Here is an 11,972-nt window from a genome sequence, read left to right on the forward strand (position 1 = left end):
GACTGTCTAAAGTCTAAACTAGTGACTGGTAAATGACAGAATATATTATTTCCTCTCATATTGATATATCGCTCTTTGTTCCTCTTATTCGAACATAGCGCCAAGTAGACAAAGATGGAAGAAGCCTCTCAGCTGAGTTACCTAACGATACAGGATAAATAATAGGCGTGTCATTGTTATTCCATCTCTCTCAGATACATGTAAAACAAAACACTTTTGATAACCCCGGCGTGTCTTCCGCCATTTCTTCTAACAAAAATAAAGCAAATGTCCATTACCAGAAAAATTCAACAAAAGATTTCTACCTGAAAGTCAGTTTTGGGGTCAGTGAAATGTTTGTGTTTTTTGTGAAAAGGGCCAGTTTCTTAGTGGAAAAGGCCACCGCATATGGGCAACAAAGGTTCTAGACGATCGGTGAACAAAGACCAACGGGATAGTGTTTACACTGGTGCTGATGATCGAATCCCTTGTTCGCAAAAGGTAAGTCAAACGCGACCTGTTTTGTTATTATTACTGCGTCATTGTCGTATTTTTCTCTAGATAATTCATAATCGCCGTAGTAGTTTACACGCGAATAGCCCTCAATCCAGTTGCATACCCTGGTCTAGGACATCAAGAAGAAGGTAAAATTTCTCTACAATTTCCAAATTTCCATAAACTTTACAAGTCCAAACTTGTCCTACTGTGAGGTGATGGTAAAGACACAATTTTTGCTAATCACCCAAGAGTATTTATCAGTCAGTGTCTATGTTGTATAGTCAGTTAGTTCTAATTTCTCAATGTGTAAACATGTATCATTTGTAATAGTGTTGTGGGGCTAAGAGGTAAGTCACTTAGAAAGGTCAATAGTGCAAATTAAAGTCATTTTATTATCAGGGGGCCATAATTCAAATGTTTGCAATCAAAATCTTTACACTACATACATTTTTATTAAGGTCACCAATAATCAGTTATATCAGAAACGTGTTTGTTTTTGTAAATTTTTTATCATTCTGAATTATGATACTGGCTAATATTGATATTAACTACTAGAAACTTGTGTTTAGAAAGCTATACAAAGTAATCTTGGATTTTTATTTACACACAACATTTCAAATTCAAGTTTATTTTGGCCTCAGTTCAAGGTTATTAGGATTTTAAGTTGTTATTTTACAGGCTTTATTGGTTTATTTGCTTAGTCAAACTGCCCCAGTTTGTCCACTTAAACCACTGAGTTTATTGTAGTTTGAAATTTCCTAGATTGAAAAAATTCATCAGATAGTCTTACAAAGCAAAATGTGGATTTATTTTTAATGCTTTGCACATGTTTGACCTCAGGCTGTTAGGTTGAGATTAATGGGTTTGTCTACATGTTAATTTAAGACAAGCTGATGTATTGATATTTGAAAAAAAAAAACAAGCAGGCTTATGGTTGCAGGTATTATGGTCACAAAACTGCTCTATATGAAATGACTCACATTGTTTATATCTCACCACTGTCACTGTCATTTACAGACATGAATATATAATTTTGCATTGTTGTCTAGACTTGAAAGTTGTTATTTACATTTGTAGAAAAATGGCAAACTTATACCTATATTGCAAGATGATTAGAGTAGACAAAAACAAGATTTTTTAGGAACTTGTCACTCATTTCATTTATAGCTTATTATCAAAAATATAACCAAAAAGAAAACCAAATAATGGAGTGTAAGTTACATGTTTGTTTGGTAATACCAGTGTGCATGGTGTAGAATCTTTAAGTTACATGTAACTACTGTGGAAGTGTTGTATATTATTAAATAAATAAATAAAAATCATAGCCACCACCATCTGCTACAACCTATCTTGCAGAAATTAGATTACTGCCTTTATTGATAATATGGTATAATTGGAACATTTAATATGGATGTGAATTTTATTAAAAGTGGTGTAAAATTGTTTGTGAATTCAATTTGCTTTATTTTAAGATAATTTTAAGACTTAAGAACATTTAAATAGTGTGGAATTCTTAAAATTGAAACCTTTTGGAAAAGTGCACAGTGAGTGCACTCTTGAGTTGGGTCTCACATTAGCCAATTGTCATTTATCAACATAGTGTTGCTCTTATTATAAAAAATATACAAAAAAATGGTAGGACCAATAAACCTGAATGTAATTATTTACTTATCATAGAACTATAAAAGTGCATCTATAATTATATTAAATGACTAGCATACATTTTGTTTATACAGATATGTTTGAATGTGTTGTATTTTTCAAAGTATTATTCCACATGGTTGCCTAACCTGAACCAAAAACTGCGTTTTACACGTTATCTGGAAGATTTATCGCAGAGAACCGTGCTCCAAGCACCGGCCAAGGAAATCTAAGTTTATTTATACTTTGCCTTGATTTTCCGCTTCGATTTTCCGCAAAGTTCAACCGTTAAATACGCAAACAGTGCACAGCGTCGTTTCATCAGCATTAACAAAACGGTTAACTCTCAGGTGGAGCGAATCAACGTTAAACGTCCCTTATCGGTCCTGCAAAACTGCCTATCCGGTTAGCCAATTGGAATCACTCTTTTTGCCCCATTTTCCACTTGAGGATCGCCACCAAGATAGTAAATACAAGAAGTTACCAGACATAAGCAAGGGAGGCTTTGGGGTCATTTGTCCTATATTAGATTTGGAAGTGAACGAATTATTTGCTTTAAAAGTTCTTTCCAAATCGAAGGTATAGTACATGTTTGTCTGTATAGTCCAGACTTAACTCCTACTTTTTTTAGATTGTTGAAAGTAACCTGATTAAGCAGGTTATTGAAGAAGTCCAGATACAGCGTGCTTGCGGTCATCATCCGTTTATTGCCAGTTTACATTTGAATTGGCAAAGCCGCAGGCACTTGTACATAGGTAAATTTTCTACTTTTTAAATATTTGAAATGTAAATGGATGGATTTTTAGCTTCCGAATACATTGAAGGCGGAGAACTCTGGCAACTGCTGGATAAACTCGGCGTCCTGCCTGTCGAACTTGTACGACTTTATGTGGCACAGATAGCGTTGGCGATCGGTGAGTTGATTTAACCGAACATATTTCTTTAGAACAAAAATACACACGTAAATTCGCTAAACATTCGAGTAAGTAATTAATTCAATCTACGTACTTAACAAATGCCTGCCGGATTAGTGTTTAGCGAGTTGAATAAACTTATGATTTAGTTACCAACAAATTCCAATGTTAGTTTAAATTGTTTTGCCAATGTTTTAGTACACTCGAATACTAGAGGGTATACACTTGAATATTAGAGGGTATATCAAGTATATCCTGTTTACTTTTGTAATAAAAATCAAAAGTTCTTGTAATTAAACTTAGAATTTGCCTGAATTGAACGTTTATTTAGGTGGAAGGTAACGTAATAAATGTCTATAAGAAAAGTTCGTTTAACATTAAGTTTTTCAATAAAATAACCACAAAAGATGCATGAACAAAAAAATGTGTACAATGAAAAGTCATAAATATTGTCAATAAAATGGTCAATCTCAGTTATTGAAGCATACAGGTAGAAAAATTTTCAACGGTAAGAAGAGAGAAACATGGAAAACCAATGTCCTGGACAAAAATCAATAAAAGCTCCTCAAAATGTCTTCAGGAATCAATCAGGCTTTCTAATAAGGTTATGGACCAGTTGTCAAAGACGTCACAACCGATTCAGCCAGACTGACACTTTCAGTATTTTCTCTCTGTCTTCTTCCCAATAATTTTTCGAACTGACTCGAAACGGTAATATCCAAATTGATTCCGGACAACAGAAATTTAATGGCGCCTAATAGGCTTTCCATTCAGTTAACTAATTAAATTTTGAGGAAAAAAGAGTGTTTTAGTCAACGCAGGCATTAGAAGATTTTTTTTTTCTTACAAAAACAATTGCTAGTTTGCAATTCAAAGTTTTTTGCTACGTCACAGCTGTGTGATTCTTGACAGCTGTCAGTATCTGTTAATGTCACAACTGTTAAATTTAAATCTATGTACTTATAAATACCTATACATGAAATTTTAAGCAATATTGTGTATATCAAAATATCAACTAAACTGCTCGCCACGTTAGCCGGGGCAGTGATATTTTGGGTCATTTTTAAAGCTACGCCATTCTGAAACGTCTCAACAGATTTTAATGCGGTTTGGACCGACATTGAGCTTGGTTTATTGGCTCTTTACTGATGTAAAAAACTTTTGCTTTAATGCACTCTAACTGCTTTATACAGGGTGTGAAAGAAGTGCGTGCAAAAAAGTGAAATTTTCAAGTAGTCCCCAATTGACCACATTTTTTTTTTGTTTTAACATAAGGAAGTGTTATTTAGGTCAATATCGGTCTCAAGAAATATTGATTTATCCAAAAAGACGACATTACAATGCTCAAGCTCGATTTAACTTATGGCAGCAGCAGTCCTTTTAGTTGGGTGTAGATCCAATATTATCTTTTAGATAATTTTTGAAGCAACCCCATGACCAATAAGACCATACAGGGTGGCTAAAGACAATCAAAGTAGGACAAGAACGTGCGCAAAAAAAATAAATTACAGCCACTTTACTAATAAATAGTTTTAATTTTTTTCTTACATAGGAACTTGTTGTCTAGGGTATTACCTCGGGACGTTTTTGGGCGTTTCTTAATTAACGTCATGTGTCCGAAGAAATATCGATTTTTTCGGAAAATGGATAACACACTTTTCAATCTTGAATTAAGCCACATTAGCAGGTTTGTATCTATCATTCAAATGCCGTTGTATGTTCAACATTATCTGTTACATAATCTGAGTACTTTTCAGGACAAGCCCCATATTTGGTAAGATCTTACAGGGTGTCCAGCGACAGTGTGAAACTTGAAATTGTTTGCACAAATTGTTCTTCCACTTTAACTGTCTCTAAACACCCTGTATGATTCTCTCGGTTAAAAGAGTTGACTTAAAATTATGCAACACATAATATGGGATCTATGGGAGCACTGCTATGTCGCATTTTTTGGATACATCGCTATTTATTCAGCCACAGGATGCTAAATGGGAAACGGCCAAAAATGTCCCGAGATATTGACCTAAACAACACTTCCTTAAGTTAAAACAAATTATTGATCAATTGGGGACTATTTGAAAATTTCACTTTTTTGCACGCGCTTCTTTTCCACCCTGTATAGTACAGTGGCGGTACATTTAAGTCAGAGTTTCCATCAACCAAAATCCCTTAAATTAAGCTAAAATCGGTCGTTTTGTTTAGAAATGGCAAGGTTCTAAAAATGACCCAAAAAAATCACTGTCCCGGTTGAGAAGACGCGCAGTTCATTTAGCTACGTTGTTAGATTAGATGTATTGATAGACAAGTTTCTTTCGTCTGTGTTGTTTTGATTTTATTTATGCAAATTAAATTTGGGGACCGTGCTTCAAATTTCATGTTTTGATTATGGTAATAGCAACCATTTATTCATAACCGACGACTGAGGATTTATTGAAGAATATATACAATTCTGCGAATATTTGTGAAGGAAAATTCCCGATAATTTACTGTTTTCCGTAAATTTTTCTTTGAGAAAATTACCTTGGGCCATCCCTAACACTGTTTATGTTGAATAAAACTAGCAAAACATGGAATTCAAATTTAAGATGAAGATTTTGTCATCTTACTGGATTTGAAGAGTTCTCATATGATGCAACAATAACTTTTGGTGGTGTCTTGTACCGGAGTAGATCTTTGAAATTGCCTTATTATTATTAATTGATCGATTTACAAACAATTTATCAACAACTTAACAATCAAAATGTGTTGCAGATTTTCTACATAACGCCGGCGTGATCTACAGAGATTTGAAACCGGAAAACGTCTTACTGGACGCGGACGCCAACACGAAGCTGATTGATTTCGGACTGTCCAAGTGGTTGCGGACCGGCCAAACCACCCGAACTATATGCGGAACGTCTCACTACATGGGTATGGTCTGCTAACTTTTCCTTACTTTAGATAGTACACGTGAACGTTCTGTTAGAGCCGGCTAAAATTAGTGAGAGTCAAACCAAAACGCAAAAGAAAATAAGTAGGAAACAAGGAGTTGTTGTTTCAGCAGAATTTTTTACTACTCAGGATTATCTGTGATTATCGTGTGATATACTAAGGCTTGTTTTTTTTGCTTAAAAAAAAAGCGAGCGGGTAAAAATTTAGGTAAAAACATGAACGCCCGATCTCAAGTGTTCGAACTGACCGTGGAGGGTAGACAGGCTGATGAAGCGGTCGCTAGCATATTTCACACTGTCCTTTTCCATCGTTGTTTCGGTAAATTCTTATACACCAACGAGGGCAGCTATTCAGTTAGTACGGTGGGATTCACTGACGTCGATTGTGACTTCATCGATCTGACGTACGTCTGTTGCTCTTCCAACAGTTTGAACAAGCAGGTCAAACAAGAGATCAGCAATTTTTCGGAACAATTGCGCAGCAACGAATCGAGCGGCATGGGTCAGATCTCGTTAGAATTTTTCCAGCGTAAACCTAGCCGCTATTTGTTCTTGCAGTCCGAATGTATACCGTGGGAGGTGTGGACTGTTCGTCTGCAGCTCATCAGTCTGGAGAACGAAGGCGAGCGCCAGGTATGTCGGGAAAGGGTCGGCGATCATCTGACCGATAAGATTCTCCACGTGACCGAAGTGATGAATCGGCACGATTACGTGCCCAAAATGCCGTCCCAGAGCGAGGTCGATCTCGTGTTTGACACGTCCTTTCCGGACGTCCAGCCGTATTTGTTCAAAATGAACTATTCGATTTCGGGCCCGTCCAGCGGCACCTCGGTCGGCTCTAGCGTACGCAAATTCATCAAGGAAAGTCTCAACTTGTAAACCGCGTCGTTTGCTATACAGGGTGTTGTGATGTACAATCGTTAGTTTAGGTTATCGAATGTTGTGTTGATTTTCAGTTTTTTTTTTAATCAAAAACAAGCACGGTATAAGTAGGTTTCCTTCTTGTTTTTGGCACTCTTTACTCCTAACAAATAATTTGTAAGTCCTTTGGTGTAGTTTTTGCTTATTTACGTTCGTAAATTTATGTTTTCTGGTAAAGTTCCAGTACCATGTTGTCAATAGATTTTTGGTTGTCAGTAGCAAACTTAATTTTTACCACACAATATAAAAACAGGTGCAGGAAGTTTAAAATTGTCAGCTTCTTGCAGACTGACATTTTAGAATTTTGCTTCTACTAGAGCCTGGTTTATAAAACAAAATTTAAATTTAGTAGTAAATTTAAATTTAGCTGTAACTCTAAAAAAATATGGCGTTCATAAAAGAAATATTTCAAGTCTTAAATCAATGACTGCTAAACGCCAAAGTTGTCATTTGCGCTCATTTAACATCCTAGGTCAACTCTCAAATATATTAAGTGACATTCTGGATTCCCACATACCCAGTGTTGTGATTTTGGAATACACAAACACAAAAATAGAAATTGGAAAAACTAAATATTACTAGGCTTCAGTTTAACCGTTTAACCCTAACCTTTAGCTGCCAGGAAAAACCATAACCAAATATTCAAATTCAAAACACAAATCAGCTGATGGTGTCATTGGGGACGCTTGCGCAGTAGCAAGATGATTTAACTTTAGCGTTAATTTTAAGAGAATTTAGAATTTTAAGTAAATCCAAGGTCAGGAGATACAGCTAAATTTAAGGTTAAAGTTAAATTTCATTTATGAACGTCTTGATTTAAAATCACTAGTCTTAAGCCTAGTTTATAAAAGAAATTTTAACTTTAGCTGTAACTTTAGCATTAGTAATAAATTTGGATTAACCCTAAAAAAGAAGGGTGTTTATAAAATCCCTAATTTAACCATACAGTTTTCTGAAAAGAAACCTAACTTTAATGTTATTTTTTTCATGTTTTGCTGCCTAATGCCATATTACTGCACTAAATCAATAGCAAAAGGATATTCTTTGAATTTCTGTTTAGAAATTTCATAAATAAAACAAAAATTCAATCTTAAGAGGAAATTTAAACATTGGAGATTTAACTTTAGTATTAGCTGTAACGAAATTTAGAATTTTATGTAAAACCAAGGTCAGCAGTTACAGCTAAATTTATAGTTAAAGTTAAATTTTGTTTATGAACATCACAATTTAAAACCACTAGTTCTATTCTTAATGCTAATACTAAAGTTAATGCTAAAGTTAAATTTTGTTTTATAAACCAGGCTTAATAGGCAATAAGTGACGTCCGACGCAAAACGCGGTTATAAGAACTTACCTTAGGCAGGCCAATAAACTGTCAATTGTTCCAAATTTCCTGCAGGACAAACAAGCGACATTTTAACATTTCACAATTAATAACTGCACAAAAAGCAGGCGATTTTTTCGTTAGAAACAATTAATTAGAAACTTAAACAAGGACAAAAATAATAATTAAATTAAAAACAACGTATTTCAAGAATTATTTCCTCAATTTGCACTATTATATGGCGTGTTTGTTTGAATCACCTGTTTTTGACATTGTGTTGACCGCCTTATTATTTAATCCTCTAGCAACCGCTTATAGTAAACAGTTTATATTAGGTCTGTTCCTAGAGGCAATTTCAACTTATTGGTGGCATTCAGCTCACGTGACATTGACATTTTAAGGCCAATAGCTGGACATATTCCTCTGATTATTAGTTGAAGATTCGTTCTGCAAACAGACCTATTTTTATTAATTTGGACTTTCGAAAAAAATGTATTTGATGTTGAAAATGTACAACTTTTTTCGAAATTTTTATTCGAAATTTTAACAATAGAATCATTTATTCAGCAAAATAGGAAAACCGATGATCTCTACAGGAAACAAATGACTTGTTTGTTTTTTGAGTTTTCTGTTTTGGAACAACATTAAGTGCACTTTTACTGTCAATAAAGGTTTAGACATAAATTACCATTTTAATTAAATAACAAAATCCAGTGATTAATCTTTTTGACAACATGGTGTGGACTTACACAGCATTTTTACGCCTTTTCTGGGCATTACTAAGTTAGGTTAAGTCGAAATTTATGTTTTCTTTCTTTTTAATTGGCCCACCTTTCTAGTTAGTACCGTCTCTCTCCTACGCGTGTTCTCGAAGTTTTTGTTACCTCCCTAACTGAGTTTGAATCACAGGTAAATAAGTGGTTCAAACTTACTGTTTTTTTTCTGATAAAAGTTTCGTTTGTGTTTTAGTTCAAGTGCGTTTCGAAAGTATTATTTTGTCGATCTGTCCTAAACGGGAATAATGTAAATTATGTTTCGAGTCTGTAGTGTAGTTTGGTGTTGTATGTGTCTGTCAGTTACGTGTGTATGTTTCAGTGGTCAGTCCACATGTGCATTATTTACGTAAATCTCCTGTGCTGAGATTTGCTGCACTTGTGGACTTGATTAGAGTAATGAACCACCAAGGGCGCCACCATCCTTGAAGGTATACAGTGTGAAATATGCTTCTAGCTTCTGTCTGTCAACGAACGCGTCTTCTAATATATTTTTTTGGCAATATGTTGTCAAACTGCACGCACCAAGACTTAATTTTACCATTTTAAGGAATAATGTACGAATGATGAGTATTTACGCAATTATATTAGAGTGCAATGTGTCTTGGTTTTTTCTAGTGATAAGTAATTTATAAAGCCATATTTATTTTGGTATAATTTAGTCGGCGCGTCGGGGTTATTTTTTTAAGATGGATCAGAATTTAAGTGACTTCCGGCCACTGTTTAGCTTGCCCAATGCTGATTATTACGATGTGTTCACGCGTAGCTTTACTTTAATAAAATAATATTTAGAAATTCACTGTTCGGATGGCTCGAGGTCACTTGAAATGCGTTAATAACGATCCGAAACACACGTACCACCTTAAAGTTCAAAGTAATCTGAAACGTTTAGTGATTATTTCAGTTTTGATTATTTGTTGACGACAAATTAGGTGTAAAGATACAATTATTATTACTTACGTAGACGAAATAAGTTTAGAAGATAAAAGAACACACTATAGATTAAACGCATATTATAATTAAAAAAAAGTTATTGTAAATACGTTTCTTGTAAATATATTTATTGTACATAATTGTGTATAAGTATAGCGATTTCAATTATTACTACTATCGATAGTTATGTGATTTTTATATTATAATGTATACATATAATATGACAGAAAACAAGGAAATAAATAGGATTTATTTACACTTGTTGCTTTTTTCACCTCCGGTAATAACGGCAGATTTCAGGTAAGTCGTTTTTTGTTTCAGCTCCGGAAATTTCACGGGCCCAGCCTTACGGCCATTCTGCGGATTGGTGGAGTTTGGGCGTGGTTGCCAGTTTGATGCTTACCGCCAAGGTAAGTTTGCCCAGTTTCCTACACATTAACGTAATAATTTTAAATATTTACTGTAGTAGCAAATGACGGTATTTGCTAGGCAAATTTAACCTGCAGTATTGCAAAACTGAACAAATCAATCAGTAAATTAAACCAGATTAAAATCAGCACCATCTACTCCTTGCAACATAAAACTTTGGTTTATTGAAGGTAACTTGTTACCTGATGTTTCAATGTGTAAACCACAGAAGGCGCTGGTGCTGCCGAGCGGATTTTAAGCCATGATCAAAGTGAAACTTGGTCACGTGACTGTACAGACCAACAGTTTGTTACAAACTTATCCTAAAACTAGAGATTCCTCGACGTAATTAGTGTAAGAGTAAGACTTAACCTGATGGACCACAAGTTTGTTTGTCCTCCAGAAGATTAATAACCAATCACAATAGACACATTGACATCTGGCTGGATTAGGGTGAACGTTGGCAAAAATGGCGGGTGTAGGACATCTTTCAGTGACATTTCTATTCTATTCATATGCTTAGTTAAATTTAAATCTAGTTTACTTACAGTCGCAAGTAATAAACTTATGCGTAAGAAATCCCCTTTTAAAAAAATTAACAAGTTATGTGCATTTTTAAATTTACATTTATTTTAAAACGGTAAAAATTCCAGTCCGTTAACTTTAATCGTTTTCTTAGATTAGCGGGTAAATCGTTTTCAACTAAAAAAAACCTCTGAAACCTTATTGATGATTTATAAATAAATAGTGGATTTTACGGTTACCGTTTTCGCGAACATTATTAAGCAAATTTGTCGGACCATTAAGAAATAATTAAATAAGCCTTAGCATCATCATCCGGCTGATATGGGCTCAATCTAAGACGAGAGATGGAGAGAAGAGTCAGCGCCCTGTGGAATGCTGCAAGGTTAGTCCGTCCTGCTGGTAATGACCAGTGGCGCCGCACCACAAAAAAAAGTACCGAGAACTTTAAGGTGGCTGACCTGTTCGGTTTGGCAATATTTTGTTCTGTTAAATCTGTCAAAGTGATTTGATATTTGAAAGTATTTTTTTTTCTCTAGCAGTGATGCCAACTGTAAATTGATATTTCGATTGGCATGTTTGATGCAAAACCAGTGTATTGCCATAACTATTTCATTGACATTTGATAGAGCAGGTTACAGATACTTTTACAGCCAATACTGGCAAATCGAAAACGTCATCAGTGTGACAGTGGAAAAACGGTTAATCGTATAGTATAGCAAGAATATTTTCTTCAAATATTTCCATTAATGCTATCTAGGATTAACTAGTAATTAATACAAAATTCCTGAATTATCAACTAGTACTCGCTTTACGTCGTTTTTTGGTTATTTTTGGGTTCGCGGTCGTCGTTTTTATTTTTTTTTCTGATGCGCCGCATATTAGCATAATTAATTGTGTCACTTTTCGAAATCCCAGACATAATTTGGGATTTGTGCAAGCCGAGAGAGCAACGAACTTCCGAATCTCGTTTTTAGGGCCGATGACTTGGCCTTAGGGCAATTTACCGACAAGCAAAGTAAGATAATAATTTATCCTTAAGGTCAAGAGTAACACCGTCCAACACTCACCGCTGAAGTTTGGTAATTTTGGTTATCTGCTTTTGCGTGATTTATTATTATAATAAAGG

General features: G+C 34.7%; 2 protein-coding genes across 4 annotated transcripts in view; both read left to right on the plus strand.

Annotated features, from left to right (window-relative positions):
- Window positions 1-231: 231 nt before the first annotated feature.
- Window positions 232-11,972, plus strand: part of S6KL (ribosomal protein S6 kinase like) — a 40,261-nt gene continuing 28,520 nt past the window's right edge. For 2 of the 3 annotated variants that reach the window (XR_014177745.1, XM_081976263.1), the window contains exons 1-7: window positions 232-480; window positions 541-623; window positions 2,469-2,697; window positions 2,750-2,873; window positions 2,925-3,032; window positions 5,784-5,942; window positions 10,235-10,323. Coding sequence is in view for 2 of the 3 variants with exons in the window: in XM_081976263.1 (XP_081832389.1) it covers window positions 388-480; window positions 541-623; window positions 2,469-2,697; window positions 2,750-2,873; window positions 2,925-3,032; window positions 5,784-5,942; window positions 10,235-10,323 (885 nt within the window). In the remaining variant the exon portion in view is untranslated. The remainder of the gene's footprint in view (window positions 481-540; window positions 624-2,468; window positions 2,698-2,749; window positions 2,874-2,924; window positions 3,033-5,783; window positions 5,943-10,234; window positions 10,324-11,972) is intronic. The other variant, XM_081976278.1, reaches the window with a different exon arrangement.
- Atg101 (autophagy-related protein 101) lies at window positions 5,952-10,171 on the plus strand. The gene has a single exon (XM_081976338.1). It carries the CDS (start codon window positions 6,179-6,181, stop codon window positions 6,839-6,841), a length of 663 nt encoding a protein of 220 aa, XP_081832464.1. The 5' UTR covers window positions 5,952-6,178; the 3' UTR covers window positions 6,842-10,171.

Source organism: Ips typographus, linkage group LG1, assembly GCF_016097725.1.
Source record: "Ips typographus isolate SLU linkage group LG1, UJ_Ityp_2.0, whole genome shotgun sequence".
NCBI lineage: Eukaryota > Metazoa > Arthropoda > Insecta > Coleoptera > Curculionidae > Ips > Ips typographus.

Bases quoted from the DNA above. Each gene is read 5' to 3' on its own strand.
- Atg101 (XM_081976338.1), top strand. From the start codon at position 6,179: ATGAACGCCCGATCTCAAGTGTTCGAACTGACCGTGGAGGGTAGACAG.